General features: G+C 43.7%; 2 protein-coding genes across 2 annotated transcripts; one reads left to right on the forward strand and one right to left on the reverse strand.

The window, feature by feature from the left end:
- Window positions 1–5,198: 5,198 nt before the first annotated feature.
- On the reverse strand, window positions 5,199–13,742 carry si:busm1-163l24.3 (uncharacterized). Its single transcript, XM_062407522.1, has 6 exons — window positions 13,641–13,742; window positions 11,331–11,560; window positions 10,824–10,927; window positions 7,663–10,326; window positions 5,732–5,940; window positions 5,199–5,626 (listed from the first exon to the last, which is right to left on the reverse strand). The coding sequence occupies exons 2-6, from the start codon at window positions 11,512–11,514 to the stop codon at window positions 5,554–5,556; spliced, it is 3,234 nt and encodes a 1,077-aa protein (XP_062263506.1). The 5' UTR covers window positions 11,515–11,560; window positions 13,641–13,742; the 3' UTR covers window positions 5,199–5,553.
- Window positions 13,743–15,006: 1,264 nt separating this feature from the next.
- phb (prohibitin) lies at window positions 15,007–18,198 on the forward strand. Its single transcript, XM_062408454.1, has 7 exons — window positions 15,007–15,125; window positions 15,637–15,733; window positions 16,272–16,433; window positions 16,586–16,728; window positions 16,831–16,947; window positions 17,041–17,136; window positions 17,245–18,198. Exons 2-7 carry the CDS (start codon window positions 15,649–15,651, stop codon window positions 17,455–17,457), a joined length of 816 nt encoding a protein of 271 aa, XP_062264438.1. The 5' UTR covers window positions 15,007–15,125; window positions 15,637–15,648; the 3' UTR covers window positions 17,458–18,198.
- The last annotated feature ends 1,515 nt before the right edge of the window (window positions 18,199–19,713 follow it).

The following is a 19,713-nucleotide window of genomic DNA, read 5'->3' on the forward strand; positions in this document are numbered from 1 at the left end:
GGTGGAGCATAAGCAAGAACGGGAAGGAGTTAGAGGGCTAGATTACAAAATGATCTCACCACTGTCAGTCTTACACATCTCTTCTGCTTCAGCCTCTCGAGTCCATACTGGCACCGGTCACTCAGGCCTGGCTCCACCCAAGGCCCCTCGCTTACCATTGTCTAACCAAACAAAAATGATCCGATCACTTTTCCCACCCTGAGTGCTCAGAACTTTTCCCCTTGCCTCACTCCTTGCGTCACCTGAAGGATTTTTCTTCTCCTATTCGGAACGACTGAGACAAGGGAGCCGTGGAGGACTGTGGGTAGGGTCCAGGCTTGGGGGAGCTAGTGGTGGTGGTGGTGGAGGGGGGTTGTTTCCTTGACAACTGTTAATTCCCCCCCCGCCGACCCATGCCACGGCCCCGCCCTCACCCTCCCCCCCATGCCTCTCCGCACCTCAACTCCCACTGTGCTAAATTGTTCTGCTCTGACTTCCACCTGCCACCTCCTCTCGTCTCCCCCTCTCACCCACGCCCCCACTGTGCTGAGTCCACGCATCACACTCCCCCCCCACACACACACCAACCCACGGGCCGGACCCACAGGCAGGCGTCAAACACGGACGGACGGCCAGGCAAACGAAGAACCACGTCCACCCACACTCTCTCTTTGCGTCCAACGCTCAAAGTTATGTCACTGAGAGTGAGTCAGAGATGCCTGTGATTGGCTCATGCACCCCACCTCCCACCTCCCCTGTAGATGTTTGCATCATGGTTTGTGATTATGATCTGAGACAATGGTGTTAACGTTGCAGGGCCTGAATTTTTTTTTGATGTGGCTTCATCAGCAGCTGGAAGGGGTGGGGGGGGGGGCATTACACATGCGTTCCAAACCAAATTTCTGTGGAGTTTATTTAGTGGCTGCGGAATATGAATTTCCCCTCATAATGAGCCTTTCTCTTCTTAGCTCCAGATTTTTCTTGCTGACCAACTGTTGGCAAGAAGCGCGCAGTGCCAATTAAGGGAGAATTTGTTTCTGTTCAAACAAGCCACACACACACAAACATACACATACACACTCTGAAAGTGATGAAAGAGGCCCTGTCACGCTGAGACAGTGAAGCTTCTGAAATGAACAAGTTAAGAAGGTGAATACCAGCTCTTTTTCCTCGGGATCAGACTCCTTCTTTTCTTTTTTTTTCTCCCCTGATCCTCCCGAGGCACTCTGTGGCATTCTGCTCCTCTCACAGCGGCCGCTCGCCTGTCGATCACCCTGACCTGAGAGAGAGGAGAATTCAATTCAAGCCGGCGTCCATACTTTGCCTCCCCTCCTTCTCTCTACTGCCCTTCTCTCTCTCTCTCTCCCTCCTCTTTCCATTTCCCTCTCTACGGTCGGCATAGCAACAGGCGTCAGACTCGTCAGAGATGGCACTGTGGTCTGTTTCTCTGACTCCCTCTCCCTGTGTCTCTCGCTCCTGCCTCCCTCGCGCTGTTTGCCAACAGTCAGAGCCGGGGACCATTTTTTCATCAGGGGTAAAATGTATTAAGAATTCATGAGGCATTGAAGCACCTTTTTTTTATGTTAGTATTGCACCACCACCAAACTGTGTGTAAAAGTTTAAATCTAGTATTTGCAATGTGTACCATCAGCAGTATGCCAGCTTAAACTGCACATCGCTCCCTCTATTGGCCAGTAGGAATTTTCCCTTTTACCTGGCTGGTGTCATGTTAGAAGTTTAGGAGTAAGATCCTCTAGTGTTTCATCACAGGTCCGACTGGGTGGACTCCTAAATCTGTCCCATGGGTGGATATCAACCCTTAAACCGTAGGCATCTACTACCTGCCTGCCTGCCTGCCTGCCTGTCTGCCTGTCAGTCTGTCTGTGAGCCCGGCCTCGGTGTTGAGACTCAGATGGTGACTAGTGACTTTGTAAAAAAAAAAAAAATATGAAAATGTAAAAAAAAGACAGTAAACAAGATGTTGTGTTAGCATGAGTGGCCTCCCTCATGTGCCGTATGTGGTGTGCCATTGTGTGTGAAGATGTGTGTGTGTCCTCAGGTCGTTTGTCAGGTTTCAAAAGTCTCACCCTCCCCCCACCCCCCCCCCACCTGCCACCGCCGCAGCCCCACTCTCCTCTGCTACAGTACTATGTAGCTCCGGCCCTGCCTCCCCTCTCTCTCTCTCTCTCTCTCTCTCTCTCTCTCTCTCTCTCTCTCTCTCTCTTTCTATCTCTCCCCCCGTCTGATAAGAGGCCTGTGTTGTGAGGACAGTTGGTATTAGTATTTTTGCACTCTGCTCGCTGATCTTAATGCACTTACGAGCATGGCAGCCACACTCCAGTCCCACGCGGGCTTTGATAATGCTCCAGGTCTGCAGACCCTGCTTCCCATCATCCACCTCCCAGTGTTGTCTGCTGAAGCTCACTGAAAAGCACTCACACAAGCTCACACGCATGTACGAACACACACTGGTGTTGTACCGGTCCCCTCATTTCCAGCTTGCCAGTCCCTGTCCAGGCCAACTTCACCTGGGTGGCAGCTAAGAATCAAAGCGTCCATCCATCCTCGACTGGGGGAAGTAAAAACGCGGAGCAGGGGCAGAGTCCAACTGGGCTGGAGTGTGACCACCACGCTGGTGTGGGGAGTGACTGTGTCCTGTCAGCCTCTGGTTAGTGTTCTGTTCTAATCTGCTGGGCTCCCTTTGTGAACCTGTGGACGGTGCTTCTGTTCCGAGTGCCATGTGAGAAACAAACGCTTTCAGTAAGACAAAAAAAAAAAGAAGGATGTTTTACTTTATATGTTATTTGAATTGACCTCTTTATATTTTTTTGTTTGTTTATTTGTTTTATTATCCAAGGGTTTAAAGTTCAAAGCTCTCATACTCTCTTTTACCTGGCGACCCTGCGCTCCTTTTAAATGTGATGAAGTCTCTCTGTTGGTCTGAACCATGTGTGCCAAATTGTATGTATATTCCTCTGTCAATGCTTTCAATATTAACAGTGCATAAAAAGATATCCTGAAGGAAAATCCTGTTTTTGGATGCGTTTCCGTCAACCGTGAAGAAACAAAGTGAAAACACAAAAGAGTTGTCAGCTTGTCAGATTTCTATCCCAAAATGCTCAATGGTGCTGACAGATTTTTTGCTGCAGTTTACAAAAGGTTTAACACAATTTGTAGTTTTTTGATGGATCGGAGTCCTGCTCAAGCGTAGGCCTGCACTGTGCCTCTCTCCTTGCACACAGCTTACCTCAATCCGAGGCACCTCCCTCCATATTTATATCCCCTTTCACTGTACTTTACCAGCTCTTGCATCACATCAACCTCGACAGGTAGACGACTCCTGCGCGTTTAACATCCGTGTCACAGTGAGAAGGAACTGGACAAGGTGCGTTTAAGCTTCAAAACTTCGGCCGAATGAAATAACAGATGCACAGACGTTCCAAAAATTCATCCAAACCCAAATCTCCTTGGTATTAATCTCTATGGATTTCAGTATCTTTCAGTTTGTTTCCGAATGGCTTGTATGGCAAGTCGGGGAGCAGATGTTTTCACACGCCACTTCTGTAACACAGCTGCCCAAAAATCCCACCTCGCCGGCTGATCGTAGCTCAGCCCCGGTTCGCCCCAGACGCAACATTTCCGCTTCACAGCTGATCTCAGTTCACTCAAGGATTATCAGAGCTGTTTTTCCCCTCGCAGTGTCCGCAGACTTCTTGGCCTTCACGACAGAGCGCTGGCAGCAGCCCGACAAAAAAGCCCCTCCAAATCCCCCCCCCCCCCCTGTATCTCCACTTCACAGCAGATAAAACGCCACTCTAACATCTGGAATTTGAAATTGCATGCGTTCATCAGCATGTGGAAAACAGATTAAGATTATTTTTTTCTCTCTTTCAACATTTCCCCCCAGGTTCTTTTTGAGCTAAGAAGAACTCAATCAGTGGGGCGGGTGTTTAATGTCAGGGCTTTGGGATCTGTTGGTTAAACTCAAGCCCACAGCTCTCGACCGAGGCCCAGCTACCCGAGAGCTGTTCCACCGTGGTGACGCTGCGACGCACAGCGTGTCATCATGAAACGGTTTCTCAGTCATTCCATACACTTATGCAAGAGCGACTCAGAGATGCGCGGGAGTAAGACAGTGTTTTAAAGTGATTTCTGAATTTTAGATTTGATATTACCAATTAGCACTCGTAGTTTTAGGACAGAAAAAATGCACTAAGACAATGAGTTTGGTGTTTCGAATAGCTACTGTTCATTTTGTCTCGGCTTCCCAGGCACACCCACCGTTCAGCTTTGAGGAGATTCTCTTTCTTTCTCTTTTATCAGGTCATTCAGAACTGCAGACGACAGTGATGTACGAAACCACTTCGTTTTGCATTCAGCGACATCATTCTGTTTCACCGAGTTCACTGCACAAACTATCACGCCGACTTTCCTTCACAGCGTCCATGTTTGATGTAAGCTTTAGCACTGCGAGTCGCAAAAGGAGAGGCTCTGTCAGTGGGTCATTTCCAATCACAGAGCCACTGCGTTCACTCATCCACACCGAGCACCCAAACAACCACATCCGCCTGCAGCTAGTTTTTCGTTTAGAAAGAGTTTTGCAATGCATCAACTTGCAGAGACGCTAAGAAAAGTGCAACCTGGCTGGGCTTGTCATGTACAGTTTGAGGATCCATGGAGAGGAAGTGTACAGCTCGCCCTTCTCTTTCCACTTTACTTTAGTTGTCACGTAGAAGCCCTTCTAGTCGTATCAAGTCGCCAACGGAAGCCAATCCACTGCCCCCTGTGCCGCCTTGGCTCCCTGGCCTCACCTTTAGCACGCGCACTGTCACGGCCAGCTGGTACATTCATGACCCACCTTCAACTATCTCTGGGAATGCTTCGGAAACTCACCCAACATCCCTCCCCTTCACTGGTAATTTTCTACAAGGCATACCCGAAAGGTTGATTTCGAAGCTACTTCTCCGACTCTTTCCTCCCTTTGCATTGTTCCCCCCCCCCACCCCCCACCCCGTGGTTGCAAACACTCTTTCTCTCGTCTCGACTTTGTTTTTTAAACCCTTTGAATTGATGCTGCTTCTGTGCTTGACTCTGGGTTTACTGCGTGGTGCCATGTTGTCCACATGGCCTCTAGAGCTTGTAACGCTTCAGTGTGTAATGTTACCATATGCCTTACATGTTTTCCAGGACTAATAAAAAAAGCATAACAAAAAAAAAACTCAGGAGATGTGCTTTTTTATTTCTTTGCCCATTTTGAGGAAAAATAAAGGAAGCAAAGGAAAGTTTACAACATCAAAACTTTACTCCACGATATTCTCTATATATCTTAATATTCATAAAACCACACAGGACCGTACAAAAATAACATCAATACAATACTATTCACACTTAACGGTACAAAATCAATTTCTGCAAAATGAGCTCTTCACTGAGAAAAAGTTCAGGAATGTTTTTTTATATTCAAACTGTCTAATAAAAAAATGTAATGCACATATCATCAGACATTGTGTAAAAACAACACATAATAAACATCTCCACTGCGTTTTTTTGGTATCCTTCTTGAGATTTGGCTGGTTACGCTTCAATCCCATGAGAGGTCAAGACCTCAGATAAGCGAGTCAAGTAAGTGGAATCTGGGTAGCCTTTCCTGAGAGAGACAAAAAGAAGATTGTTCAGCTCTGATTCATGGACTCGTGTTTGTGACCTATAAACTCCACAGCTGTGGTTGCACATTCCCACCGGACTCGCTCACCCTGATTTGCCTCCCTGTAGGCTGGTCTTGTGCGGGATGGAGTCCCAGGTGACCCTGGCCCCCGTCTCTGTGCCCGTCACCGTGAAGGTGAGTCCCCGCCTGAAGGCCTTCTCCAGCTGGGGCAGCAGCTTCCTTGACTTCTCGCAGTCAGGAAGGAAGGCTTCGAACACGCCTCCTTGAAACGGGTTTCCTGGAAATGGGTGATCACTCTGAAAGGACAGATAGCAATAAACACAGTCATTACCAAAGCCCCTTAATACTACCATGCATAAGACATATTATTAGAGCTCAATGTGATAGGGTCACCCAGTCTGTTGATGATTATTGATGATAAATAAGTGTTGCCTGATGCAGATCACAGCGGACCAAGAAACACCCAATGGACAGAAACCAATAATGATTTCTGCCATGCAAACAGAAAAAAAAACTCTCACTTCCTATGCAGCACTGAAATGTTATTTCCTGTATAACAGAAAATAATAAGCCTCCCTGAAGGGTGTTAGTGTGATGCTTTTTCACATCCTGTAGAGTCTAAATATAAGAAAAGTTACAGCTAGATCTACAATCCAAATGAGAAGTCTTCAAACATAAAGATGTAAGCAAAGGATGTTACTTCTACTACTGCTAGAGATACTGCACATTTAAATGTGTTTTTTGAGCAATAAACTAAATTAAATTACAGTTTTTTTTGTGAAACACATTAATGCTGGATTTAATATCGGGTTTATTACCAAATGTATACAATAAATTTACATCCGTGGGTTTAACATGGCTCATAACTCCTTCTAATGTTTCAAACCACCTGGGAACTATCAGGCCAAATGCTTATGTAGTGTTAACTATTTGGGACGTCTCTCTATGTCAGGAGATTTATGTACATGAAAAAGTTCAGACCAGTGACTGCTCGTTCATTTTCAAATCTATGCTGCACCTAAACCCCTAAACCACCACATCATCTACCATTCAGAGACGTCCCCCATGGTCTCCTGCCCCTCCATGTCCTCAGGCATGGCGGCTTCAGCCCTATGCTTCAGCCCCGGCCCTCTCACAGACACACAATTGTATCGACTGGCTGACAAAGCTACCTGCATCAACAGGTCAAACAACTTGTGTTCTTCACCTACAGAGAATCCCTCTTCTTCAATAAGACTTTCTGTAGCCAAAGTATGTGAGCTGTTCCTGAAGTTGTCGCTTAAAGCCTGAAACATGCTTCTGCGACTGCGTCTGTGTCTTTTCACGCCGCTGTGGCGCAAGACTCGTTTTCATTCATGCTTCCCCAACCGTTGCGCGTCTTACAAAGCAATTCTGCGCCAGAACACTAGGCGGAGTAATGCTTTTTGTCGAAGAGGACCTTAGAGACGCCTTCTTTCTTCTTCGTCAATTGTTTATTTACATAGCCACTGCGGCTCCTCGTAGCCTTTTTCTGGCGGACAAATCCGCCAGTCAGTGACAGGTTATACAAGTGATCATACTATCGGATATCTTCTGCCAAGTGCTCTTCTATTTGGTCCATATTCGTTCTTCTAAATCTTCCGTGATTTCTGCCAGTATTATGGGGCATGAAACCGGAAATGCAGCTCCAGAAGGGATGTAGAGCAGACCAATCACAGCCTTGCGGGCTGAGTGAGCTTGCGGAGCTTTGCCGTGAATTTTAGAAAAGGGGGTCGACACCTGTCAGCACGTAAGGAGGGATACAGAAGCACGTAAGGGACCCGGAAGGGCTCTTGCGCTTACGGGCCCGTGAAAACGCAGAAGCATGTTACAGGCTTAAGACTACACAACAAAGATAAATCGGCTAATTGGTATTACCTGTGTGTGTTTAAGATCTCCGTGTGTGAGGGAAGGGCAGAGAGACGGAGGGGGTTTCTGTGAAAGGCATCTATTACATACAGCTGTTCTCAGTGACAGAGTGCACAGAGTTTGACACTCACCCCCTGGATACCATCAGGAATGTAGTAGGTGATCTTGAGAGAAGAATCCTTGAGGTGACCAGTTAAACTGATGGGCAGCTTAGAGAGGCTCATTCTGCCCTTGATGCCCTGAGGGGTCGGATCCGGCGCATAACAAACTCTGCAGTTGGCATGCACCGAGTCCATACATATTGAGCACATAGTGACCCCACACTTTGTCCTCTTCACTGACATCCCACTGTCCCCACACAAACAGGTGTAACCCTGTTCTCCATGTCCCGCCCTGGACTCCCCCGGGTTGTCCTGGATCTCGACATTTCGTTGTTGCACACCATCTTTTAGGTTGAGACGCAAGGTTCTCTCCGTGTTATGAACGCCCATGGCTTTATCAGGGCGGGCAGTTACGTTGCCGCCACCATTCACATGTCTCATACTTACTGCAGTAGCATTGTCGGTTAGTGCGTTGTCCTTCTGTCCATCCATCTCTGCTGTACCAGTCATTTTCACTTTCTCCTTAATGACAGGGTTTTTCCCAACAAATGTCAGATTCTCACGTTCATTCATAAGCTCTTTCTCATCGATGTCACTATTATGGTTAATTCCCGTTTCCTGTTCTCCATCAGTGCCTATTTGGCTTTCTAGCATCGCCTGAGAATTGCTTTCAAAAGAATATCGCTCCTCATTCCTCTGTGAAGAAGGCGGCGGATTCCGGTAGGAGGTGGATGGGGCAGAGAAGTCCTGTTGTTGGGGTGTTTGGGCCACATCTCCAGGAAACACCTCCTGCAGTGTAGCACTGACCTGAGAACACACCTGCTTTGGACCTAGAAGGATCAAGCTCTTCTTCATAACCTTGATACTGACCTTCTTGTAACGGCTCCGCACCTCAGCACAGCACACCTGTAGAGTTTCATCTTTAGGATCAGAGACGCCCAGCTCTGACAGGTGCAGCTCCTGCACAGAGAAGTCCACACTCACCGAATCAACCAGCTTCTGTAAACCCAGATGGCATGAACGCACTCGGGACTGGTTTGTCCCTCTGATGGTGACGGTTGTCGCACTACTTCCTTCAGGTGAATTTTCTTTAATCTTGACGTCAGAAGTCAGGACGTCCATTCGGGTGCTGTAGGCTTCTTTTATGTGCAGCCACTTCCACATGGAAACCTTAACCTCTGCCTTGTAGACTTCCAGCTTTACCCTCCCTTCAGTACTTGGGCTACTGAAGCTAGAGGACCTGCCCCTTGCTCTGACTGTGGACTTACTGGCTTGCTTCAACGTGGATCCAGACTCTGCAGGTGGAGGTGCAGTACTTCCTGACAAACTGGACTGAGGACTGCTTAGGTGGGTTGTTACCTTTTTGGAGCAACTGTCCATTAAATTTGTGTTCAAGGAGATTTTATTCTGCATTGAGGCATAGGAATCGCCATTTTTAAATAAGATGTCTCCTCCTGTGATTTGGGGTATTGCTGTGGAGAGTCTATCTCCAGGAATCCCTGCCGTTTCAGAGAAGATGTCGTGGCCTAAAATTGGCCCTGTGCCTGTTTGTCTACCCGGAGATGAGAGCCCTCTGAAGGTCAAGTCAGTTGGCCGATTGCCTAAGGCGGACAGCCGTTCATCCCGAAACCGAGCTGCTAGTTTGTACCTTCTGGTTCCTTCAGCTCTTCTCTCATCCTCGTCTGACCTCTCCAGCGCGTCGTTCAAACACCCTTCAGCGGACCGCATGGTGGTGGCTCCCACCTTATTTTCAGGAGTAAATGAACTTGAATCATAAGAGGAATGTCTAAGGAGACTGGCTACATCATCTTTTTTAGCGTTCACTTTGTCTAGGTCCAGGAGAAGGAGCTGCTTCGCTTCAGATATGTCACTGCTGCTCCCGATGAGGAAAATATTTCTGTCATCCTCGTTCAGGAGAAGCTTTGGAAGTCTGATCTTTAGGCTTTCTATCGCCTTTTGCAGTCCTGCCCTGGGGGACAGGATACTCTTAGGGAGCATAGCCCGACGGATCTTGGTCTCATTCTCCTGGTAAAGTCCACTTAATGCCTTTTGTGCCAACGCCAGGCGCTCCCGCTCTTGACCATCCTCCCTCACTTCTGCTGTAACCTGTAGAAACAGTGTAGTCAACCCCTGGTTGGTCATATCCACCACGTCAACGCCATACAGGTTGAGGATATCCTGGTACTCTGTCCAGCAGTGCTTCTGCAGATACTGGAACATGTCTGCATCCAAGATCAGTGAGAAGTCCTCCTCTGCTGCAGTCAGATTCCCAGAATGCCACAGATCTGCACCCTCGGCCTCTCCGCTATCTTCACCGCTGTAAGCACTGGGCATCAGGTCTCTATGAGAGCCTGAGGGTCTCGCTGTCTCGCTTTGTGCTCTTTGCCAGTTGGGTGTCCTGCTTTGATTTTCTGACCCCTGATTATGAGACTTCCTTGTGGACTGAGCAGACTCCGTGGAGCAAGTCGTATCAGGCTGACCTGAGTCCCCGTGTGGTGATTGTGGGCCTGCAGGATGCCCAAGTATTTGATCCAAAGCAGCCTGGACTTTGGAGTAGACGCCACGCAACGTGCAGAATTCTTCTGCGTCATAATTTATGTCGACATCAGCGTGGTTCTTGATGAGGTTTTTCAGCGCCGGTAATCCACCAGGAAGCTGGCTGCAGTTGACAGTGGCTGATAAATCTATAATGACCTATGATCACAAAGGAAGAAAGACAACAAGCGTTCATGGATTTTCCTCAGTATACAGAATTTTCCAACTTTATAGTTAAAACGTACAATGTGTAACTTCTGTCGCTCGGTGTCTCTTATTCAAAACAATCACAAAATATCTTGATTGATTATGAGCGACTAAGGCGCACATCATCATCATGGATGAGTTAATGTCTAAAAGTTGCATTCACAATAAAGAGAGGTCAAAATCATGATAGGTTACTAGTGACTAAAACAAACAGCCCTGGAAGTTATAGCAGAGATGGGCAAAGCCACGGGTAAAGTGGATATGACGCATTAAAAGTTGAACAAAATTCAACATCTGTGGAATATGTATAAATATAAATATAAATATATGAATGGGAATCTCTGTGGGTTTGAACATTGTTGGAATTTTTTTTCGAAAATGTACATACACAGGTCAACAAAATATATGACATAATGAAGAATTGTTATGTATTCTATAGTTACACATACCTTGTCTGGCTCCAGGCCCTCTTGATGCTCCATTGCAGTGAGTTTATACATCTTCCCATCCACTTCCAGAACGTGCCGGCTGAGTTGAACCACTCTGCGTGCCACTGTGTGAGAGGGGTCACCAGAGGGAAATCAATCTCAGTCTGTGAAGCATCCTGACTAAGCGCTTTAACCATTGCCACTCCATTGACCATTGCCAACATTCCAGCTCAGTGTAAATCACTGGTGACAGCCAACACAGTGCAATCCCTCACTATTGCTGCTGCTTTGAATTGGTTGCAACTTTCTTTTGGAGTCTGTAAATTGAAAGGTAATGGAGCAGTTTATGCCGAACCTTGAGACCTGCGTGTTTATGTACTTTCAAACCAGTCAATTCAGTTCAATTCAAATGGGCTTCATCGGCATGAAGAAAAAAACATTAACGGTGCTGAAGCAAGATTGAATTGAAAACGACACCAGCAACACACTTCATATGCACAAACATGCACAGGACCTGACCCCACTGACCTTCACTGTCCTGGAAGGTGATGAGGGCAGATGCAGGTGTTGCCTTGACAATGGTGACAAAGTCTATTTCCCCGCCCCCGTTCTTGGCCCTCAGGAAATAGATAAAAAGCTTGTCTGTCAGTCTGTCACTGTTAATGTCTGTGGGCAGACCGCACACCCTCACCATCCTGCCCCGCTTCGCCATCTGCTGGGAGGAACACAACCACTGTCTTCTGTGAGGGAGAAGCTTTCTGCAAGGAAGCAACACACACACACACACACACACACACACACACACACACACACACACACACACACAAACACACACCCACAAACAGGAATGGTGAGTGTAAACATCAACCTGACAAAATGATATAAATGAGAAAACAAAATGCTGCTAAGAGAAGCTGTAAATGTTAATGACAGGCATACATGTAGGACCCCGCCCTTGCAAATAGGAAGGAATACATACTTGATCATGTGACACCCTCTACTGGGGGTTTATCTGTCACTACATCAGCATGAGATATCCATTTCAGCTGCCAATAACAATAAATAAAATTGACATTCTGAGCAAATAATTCTCCAACTCAAATTGTATGAATGTGTCTCCTCCAGTTCATCTGACGCTGATTTTATAAAGCATTAGCAAGAGAAGACAATGTCAAGCTCTGGAGGCTGATATTTGACATTAATGCTCCAAGAGCAGATATTTGCTCTGGGTTGTAGAAAAAAAACGCAAGAAACTGGCTCCTATTAAAACACAGTTACAAGATACTAAAAAAAAGAGGAATAGGAAACAATTAGAGGCAATTAACAGATGATAAACAAGTATAAACCAGATCAAATAAAACCTTTTATGGGATCAAAATAGTCGGTAAGATCAGTAGTATGAGAAAGCAAACCTATGAAATGTGTCTTTAAAAGAAATGATGAGTAGTTTGCCAGAAGGAGGTGGTTTCAAAGAGCACCCAGTCTCCTCCAGTCCGCATCGGGGACTGTGAACTGGGGGGCAGGGCCTTCACTGTGGACCTCAGGTAGCAGTTCTCAGCATTCTTTAAATCACTTCTAAAATTTAGATAGAGGGGATGGAGAATCCAGGTGCATTAGGTGCAGGTATTGACTGTCAGGGTGAATCTTCATTACCTCGGAATTGTCAGTATTTAGCTGCAAGATATTTTTGAGCCATCCAGCATTAATATCCAGGATACAGTCACTGAGAACACTAACTCTAATACAACATCCTCTTTTAGTGCAAATGCACCTTACAACTAATAGTTGTGTGGTAGGGCGGGGCAATACAACAATATCAATTATTATCATAATTACACAAAAAAATCATCTTCCATTAGTACCTTTAGTAACTTAATTTATTGCTTTATGTACTTTTTATATCTGTTTGTGATTGTGACTATATGTAATTGTATCTTGAGTTCAATAATTCTTCTAGTATTTTGTAGACTTCAACATAAAGGTGTGCTTGATGTCTGAGTTATAATATTGTATCAAATATTTTATTTCTATATGATGATGGTTCCTGTGATGACATCAGGGAAATTAGTCTGTCATCAAGGCTCCTTTGAAGACTACGCTATAAAATAATATAGAAAAGAAACACCCAGTTATGCATGAAATAACACAGGAAATGAATACAGGTAATCTTGACCCATATTGTGCATTAGATGGGGTTTGCATAGCTTGTGCATCAAAGGGTTATGGGGTGCTGGTTATGGCTTAACTCTGTTTTTCTGAATAAGTATTTATCATGCTCTGCCCATAGAGAAGAGTTTAAAACCACATCCTTCACTTCGGGGAAAAAATCAATAATTTCCTATAATTGCATTGTTTGGCCATGTTGTGCAGCCCTGGTTAAATGCGTAAATTGTGCGTAAATAGTGCGTAATGTGCGCAGATTGTGCCAGGTGTTAAAGTTAACGCCCCTTCCCCCTCCTTCCCACATTCAGTTTACGTTCGGTCATCTTCATACCAACAACTATGAGTAAACTACCCCCACAGCTGCATCTGTTGTGATTTTCTGTTTATATTAAGGCAATCAAAACTTATTTGTAACTCTGGTGCTTTAATCACTAGGTTTCTATTCAGCCAAACATTCGAGATATGCGACAAATGTTAAATGTTAACTTCTGCAGGCTGTCATAGAAACAAAACAGAGAAAGACACAACGCACTCAGAGCTGAGAGTCACGGAAGTGGACAAAAAAAAAATCACACATCAGTTCATCTGTCGATCTGTCAACACGAACCGTGTGTCTGCAGCAGACCCTGTAACAATCGATCACAAACATCTGTCAGATTGTTTATCTATACTGACCTTATAGATGTTTGTCGCGGGCGGTTTCTCTCTATCTCTCACAGACCGTCACACTTTACACACCACCGGAAGAAAGTGAAACTACAGCCTGTCCTGTGATTCTTTGTGTCACCGCGAGGGGGAGACAGAGTGCAGTTTGCTCTATTTCGTGTTCAAGCACTGAACTCTCCTTGATGATTTCCACTTTACTTTATACTTTATAACTCCTTCAGAGGACACGAATTATTAAAGTGTTTCTCCTCAAATTGGTAATTTAATTGATTAAGTTACACATTCTTTATTTCAAATAAGAGAATTGTAATAATAATGTTGTATTCATGTAATAAAAATCTGTCAAGTTGTATTCTATTGCATTGTGTTGTATTCTATTATGTGTTGGTGTATTATACAACAATTTATCTTACTGAATATTGAAAAGTAAAGGTGTGTAACATTGTTTCACATTAGATTGTTACAATATTACAGCTGTTAAGGATTTTTACTTGTGGAACAAGGCTGTTGAACTCTAATTATGACAGGTCACCTATAGGGTAGGCATGTAAGTACTATAAGATAAGGTCTTATATAATACAATTTACAATAGATAGTGTTTTATATATATATCCATGAGTGTAGGCCACAGGCTTTTCAGTGGATCCAGTGAATCGAAGTGAACAAATATAACTTTTTACTTCAGTCAAGATGAGCCTATGTTGTTTTGTTATATTTAGCGTTGCCTCATATTGCTGTTTGAAAATGTTATTATTTTCTTAAACTTGGAGTTTTTAGGGGCTGAAATAAAAAATATGGGAAGCAGAGGCATCCAGCTTTGTGTTATAAATGCATAGTGTGCAGCCTATTTGTCAGCCTGCATGTAATAGAAAGACTGATCCATTCAACAACAACAACAAAACACAAGATCATACAAGTCACTAATTCAGTTCATGGTAAGACAGGTTTAATTGTTAACAGTTGTCATATATTGCTATTTTCTGTGGATATGGCAATTTCAAGAAAGCTGTTATTTTTTTTGTATACAGGTAACTGAAATGATTTACTCAAGTAATAATGTTCATTTCAATTTCCATTTCAAATTAAAATCACAGAGCAGACATAAAATAATGAATAGAAAAAGCTAATTTCAAGCAGAAACTCTCATTCACTCATTTTACTCACTAAGATTAATTTGAGTGGCCTGGTTTATATAATGGTAGATACTGATCAGGTAATGGAGCGATTATTTATCCAATCATTCATTTATTCAATCAATGAAGCAGTCACTTAATCTTTGGAGCATGCGATGTCTAGTCAGACACAGTAGGTGGCAGTGCTACGTGGTTAAAGTGTGTGTGCCCCAGTTACACGGACGCCGTAGAAGAAGAAGTTTGCCTTTAGTCCAATCAGAGGCTTGGTTGCTTCATCCGGTGCGCATGCGCAGAGAGGCGGAAACCTCATGTGTTGTACGTAGTGTCCGGTGGAGGTCACACGCATCTGAGAGGATCTGAGGTGAGTTACGACAGCTGCAGTGGAAACTCTCACACGGATCGTTAAACGTTTGCGTATCAACACTTATAAAGCGAGCAGGAGACGCTTGTTTCCCGTGATTTCCGTAGATAACGAGAAATCACGAGTGTTGCGTATGTATATATGTGAGAGGTAACATGCGCACCCGGCGTGCTCGTACTCGGCCGACACTCGATTCATGTTCGTTTTACTATGTCCCTCAAGTATTATGCGTAGTGTGTTATTGGTCCTCTCTAAGCTACAGTAGTGTGTTTATTTAACTTTACTTTCCAGAGGCCGCAGTTAGATGCTAGCTGGGGAGCTAATGCTAGCTAGCGCCCTCAGCCTTGGCATCAGTCAGTCCAAGGCCAAAGCCAACTGTTTTTTTAAGGAGGGGATTTAACCTGGCTTCCCAAAGGCGTGTGTTGTCCAAAACTGCTGAGCGGTTCACAGTTTGTTGGAGGAAGGTTTAATAGAGCCACTCTGTCGTCTTCTCTTCTTCATCACCTTGAAGGTTGCTGTCATCATGGCCAAGCTGTTTGAGTCCATTGGAAAGTTGGGGCTGGCCCTTGCCATCGGTGGAAGTGTTGTGAACTCTGCCCTTTACAATGGTGAGTGCTGGTAAACTGGACACATACTGGTTTGTTTTGGACAGATGCGAGGCTGAAACCTATTTTCAATCATTCGATTGACATTGACATGTGATGATAAATCGTCTGATTTTTCAAGCCAATTTTTTAGAGATGCTTAACTAATGAGTCTTTTCAATTTGGGCCTTCATTTTTAGTTATTACAGTGGTTATTCTAATGCCAGTGATATGAATACTGTATTATTCAGTCAATTAGTTTGGGTCAATATGGCCTGTTAAATATAACTATTATATTCTCTGTTTCTTTTCAATACATCTTCCCACTTAACTGAGGTATAATAAAATGATAATACATGTCAAAAGTAAACCCGGTAGCAGCCATGATAGATATTTGGACAGCCATATAGCTCCTCAACAATGTAATTCTTGTGATTTGAAAAGTTCTCAACAAACGTTTGACAGTCATAGAGCTATAAACTATTTAAAAGTTAACACCCAACTAGAGTGCTATACATACAACCTGTTTGGCAGAGAGTGTAATTGTCCGTTCTCTCCACAGTGGATGCAGGGCACCGGGCTGTGATTTTCGACAGGTTCAGAGGAGTGCAAGAGACTGTTGCTGGGGAAGGGACTCACTTCATCATCCCCTGGGTTCAGAAACCTATCATCTTTGATTGCCGTTCCCGTCCACGCAACGTGCCTGTCATCACCGGAAGTAAAGGTACATGAATAAGCTACTTAGTCAGTCCCCCGCTGCCTCCTGCATTTGCTTAATACACATTGTGAGTCTCTCAAAAATCAGCAGACTGTCCTTATTGTTTAAGGATACAACTACAACGTGACTGAACTTAATTTGAACTGTTCACCCCACAGATCTGCAGAATGTAAACATCACATTGCGTATCCTTTTCCGGCCGGTGACCAACCAGCTGCCCCGCATCTTCACTAGTATTGGTGAGGACTATGACGAGAGGGTGCTACCATCCATCACCACAGAGGTCTTGAAGGCTGTAGTAGTGAGTATCCTTGTTCAATCGAGAGCAACAAACAGACTGAGTTTTTTTGATGAGAAATTAAGAGAAAAACGACTGGAAAACTAATGGGGGTCTTTTTCAAAGGCTCGTTTTGATGCTGGAGAGCTCATTACCCAGAGAGAGCTTGTGTCGCAGCAGGTCAGTGAGGACCTTACAGAAAGAGCCTCCACCTTCGGCCTCATCTTGGATGATGTTTCACTGGTATGAAGCTGCTTGCAAATATTATTACAATGTCCATTTTATATTTTTGATGGGATTTTAACCAGTGGAAATGTTTGTATTTTGCTCTTTCAGACACACTTGACCTTTGGCAAGGAATTCACAGAGGCTGTTGAGATGAAGCAGGTGGCTCAGCAGGAGGCAGAGAGAGCCCGTTTTGTTGTGGAAAAGGTATTGTTTTTAAAATGCATATCACCCCTATACTACTTTTGCATTTAAAGTTTGTAGGCAATTCCTGTTGAGGGGAAAATATCTAAGCTTGAGATCTTTTGTCATTAGGCAGAGCAACAGAAGCAGGCTTCCATCATCTCAGCAGAGGGAGACTCCCAAGCTGCCTTGCTCATCGCCAATTCCCTAATGGAAGCTGGTGATGGTCTGGTAGAGCTACGTAAGTTGGAGGCAGCTGAGGACATCGCCTTCCAGCTCTCCCGCTCACGCAACGTCACTTACTTGCCCCCGGGACAGGGCACGCTGCTCCAGTTGCCCCAGTGATGACATCTTGCATGTCCACCCCACTCTTGCTGTCTCCCCCTGTTACACGGCCCAAGGAAGGGGTTGTTGGAGGATTCACTGACTGACTCTTCCAACTTCACACACATTCCTCCCACTCTTTCTTTAACCAACTCTGGACTGGGTTTTGCTGATAGTAGCATGGTGGGAGACAAAGTGAGAGGACTGATGGGATGCATTTATGAAGTCCACCCATGTGTAAAGGAAGTGGAGAGGGGTTAATTGCTCAATCTGTGTTAACCCACATATATTATATACATAGTACTTTGTTTTGAGAAGAATTGACATTGCAGTAAATTCTCTAAAGATTTGTCTTGCTCCATTATGTCAGATTTACAGTACTGGATGTGTGGAAAGTAACAATGATCTTTACATGATGAGAAAACAGTGTGATTGCTTTAAAAGATAAGCTGATAAGTTATGAAAGATGAATACTATCACTCTGTTATTGTGCTGAAACACTTGATTGATAAACCATAGTTTATTCATTTTAATTAATTTCTGTCCTGACTTCCGAGGTGGATACAAATTGACATTTATCTGCTTTCTAACAAATTCAATCATTTTGTCACCCGCTGACAATTGGAATGTGCCTGTCAGAAAGTAGATGATGATCTTTCGTTCTCTATTGATGTGTCTGTGTCTTTGGTTCATGTGGAGACAGTAATACGACCAATGTTTCACAAATGGCTCAGCTTAATAAAATTTTCTTTCTACCTCCCAGCGGTCACGCTTGTTGTTCAAGACCTCAAGTGTAATCTTAATTGTCACCACATGAGGGTGCCTCATTATTGCATCCCCTTTATTTTTTATTAAAATGCCAAAAGATACAGATGGTTGCACTTATTAGTGGTGCTTCACTTTTAACTCAATGTTTAAAAAATTGTGAAAAGTGTATCATTGGCTATGATGACACAGCGCAAGTTTTGTAGTCTTGTCTTTAGAAAAATGGAGATGGTTGGGAAGAGTAAATCCTAAATGTTTTCAGTTATGTAGTTCAATTCAAATATCTTTACACGTTGGATGTTTATTTGTGTTTCGTACACATTGCTACAATATTCAGAGAGTAAGCAGTTACCACTGTTAAAGTAAAGTTGAAGATCAAAACAATCATATTAATTTTATATACATTTTCGAGTCCTCCTCCGCTGGTTCATTTTCGATCTTACTTGAAGGTCTCCACAGAAACAAAAGGGGGAAATACATGAAATCCCTTCCTGAGACAAATCGTACGTGTCAAAAAACACTGATAAGGTGCAAGTCAACATACATTGTCTGGTGCAACAGGGACTTCCACTTCCAACTAGATCCAATGCATTTTACAATCTCCCAGAAGTGAAAAGCAAACAAAGGTATAACTGACATTATTTGAATGATTACTAAGAGAAATAAGTTTATTTTCCATCAAACACAACTTAGTGGATTGAAAGGCTAAAACAAATCCTTTAAATGAGGTATATGACCGTGTTCGACATTCCTCTGGAGGGTCCTGGTTCCTGACTGTAAGTTACATGGTCAGTGCTTAGAACCTGAAATTATTAGTTAAACTTATTCATTAAATGATTACCTGACTGTCAACAATCTTGATAACTGAATAATAGTTGAAATAATTTTTAAGCGAAGGTTCACATGCACAAGATTATAAATTCTGAATATAAATCTTTGAGTTTTTGACTGTCGGTCAAACAACAAAAGTAATTTGTTCACTTGGACTTCAGGGAATAATGGCAGATCATTTCTTCTATATTTTTGACATTTTATACACTAGAAAAACTATTATCAAACAAACAATAATGATGTAATAATACTGATAAATACGTCTGATTTATTGACATTACAAGAGAGAGGAGCCATCATTGTGGAAACTACACTGATAATTAATAAACTTGCCATCAATAAAATTATTTCGACTAGATTTTTAGAGTTTATTTGTTTTGTGAATTTCGGTCAACTATGAGCCCAATGTCGAGAATTGTGAAAAATAATACATATAAAAAACACAAAAATTATAATATTAAATAGTGAGAGTTAATAGTAAAAATAGACTAAATTACTAAGATTATCAGGACTTTCTAATCAGAGGATAAATTGTCCTCAGAGTCCCACTATGAGCCAAATGTCCAGAATTATGAACAAAATTATGAAGTCAAAGGAGATTATTCAATTGTGAGAGTTCGTAGTAAAATAGACTAAAGTAAGTACACCACCAGGACCTTCTAATGAGATGATAAATGGCCC

The sequence above is a fragment of the Platichthys flesus genome, chromosome 16 (assembly GCF_949316205.1).
Source record: "Platichthys flesus chromosome 16, fPlaFle2.1, whole genome shotgun sequence".
Lineage (NCBI taxonomy): Eukaryota > Metazoa > Chordata > Actinopteri > Pleuronectiformes > Pleuronectidae > Platichthys > Platichthys flesus.

What these genes read in the sequence shown, in the direction of transcription:
- si:busm1-163l24.3 (XM_062407522.1), bottom strand. Translation starts at nt 11,514, where the DNA reads ATGGCGAAGCGGGGCAGGATGGTGAGGGTGTGCGGTCTGCCCACAGAC. An exon ending in CACCTTCCAGGACAGTGAAG is followed by an intron (nt 10,928 to 11,330) that starts GTCAGTGGGGTC and finishes CCTCTCACACAG; the next exon opens with TGGCACGCAGAGTGGTTCAA. An exon ending in CTACAGGGAGGCAAATCAGG is followed by an intron (nt 5,627 to 5,731) that starts GTGAGCGAGTCC and finishes TGTCTCTCTCAG; the next exon opens with GAAAGGCTACCCAGATTCCA.
- phb (XM_062408454.1), top strand. Translation starts at nt 15,649, where the DNA reads ATGGCCAAGCTGTTTGAGTCCATTGGAAAGTTGGGGCTGGCCCTTGCC. An exon ending in AGGTCTTGAAGGCTGTAGTA is followed by an intron (nt 16,729 to 16,830) that starts GTGAGTATCCTT and finishes TCTTTTTCAAAG; the next exon opens with GCTCGTTTTGATGCTGGAGA. An exon ending in TCTTGGATGATGTTTCACTG is followed by an intron (nt 16,948 to 17,040) that starts GTATGAAGCTGC and finishes TTGCTCTTTCAG; the next exon opens with ACACACTTGACCTTTGGCAA.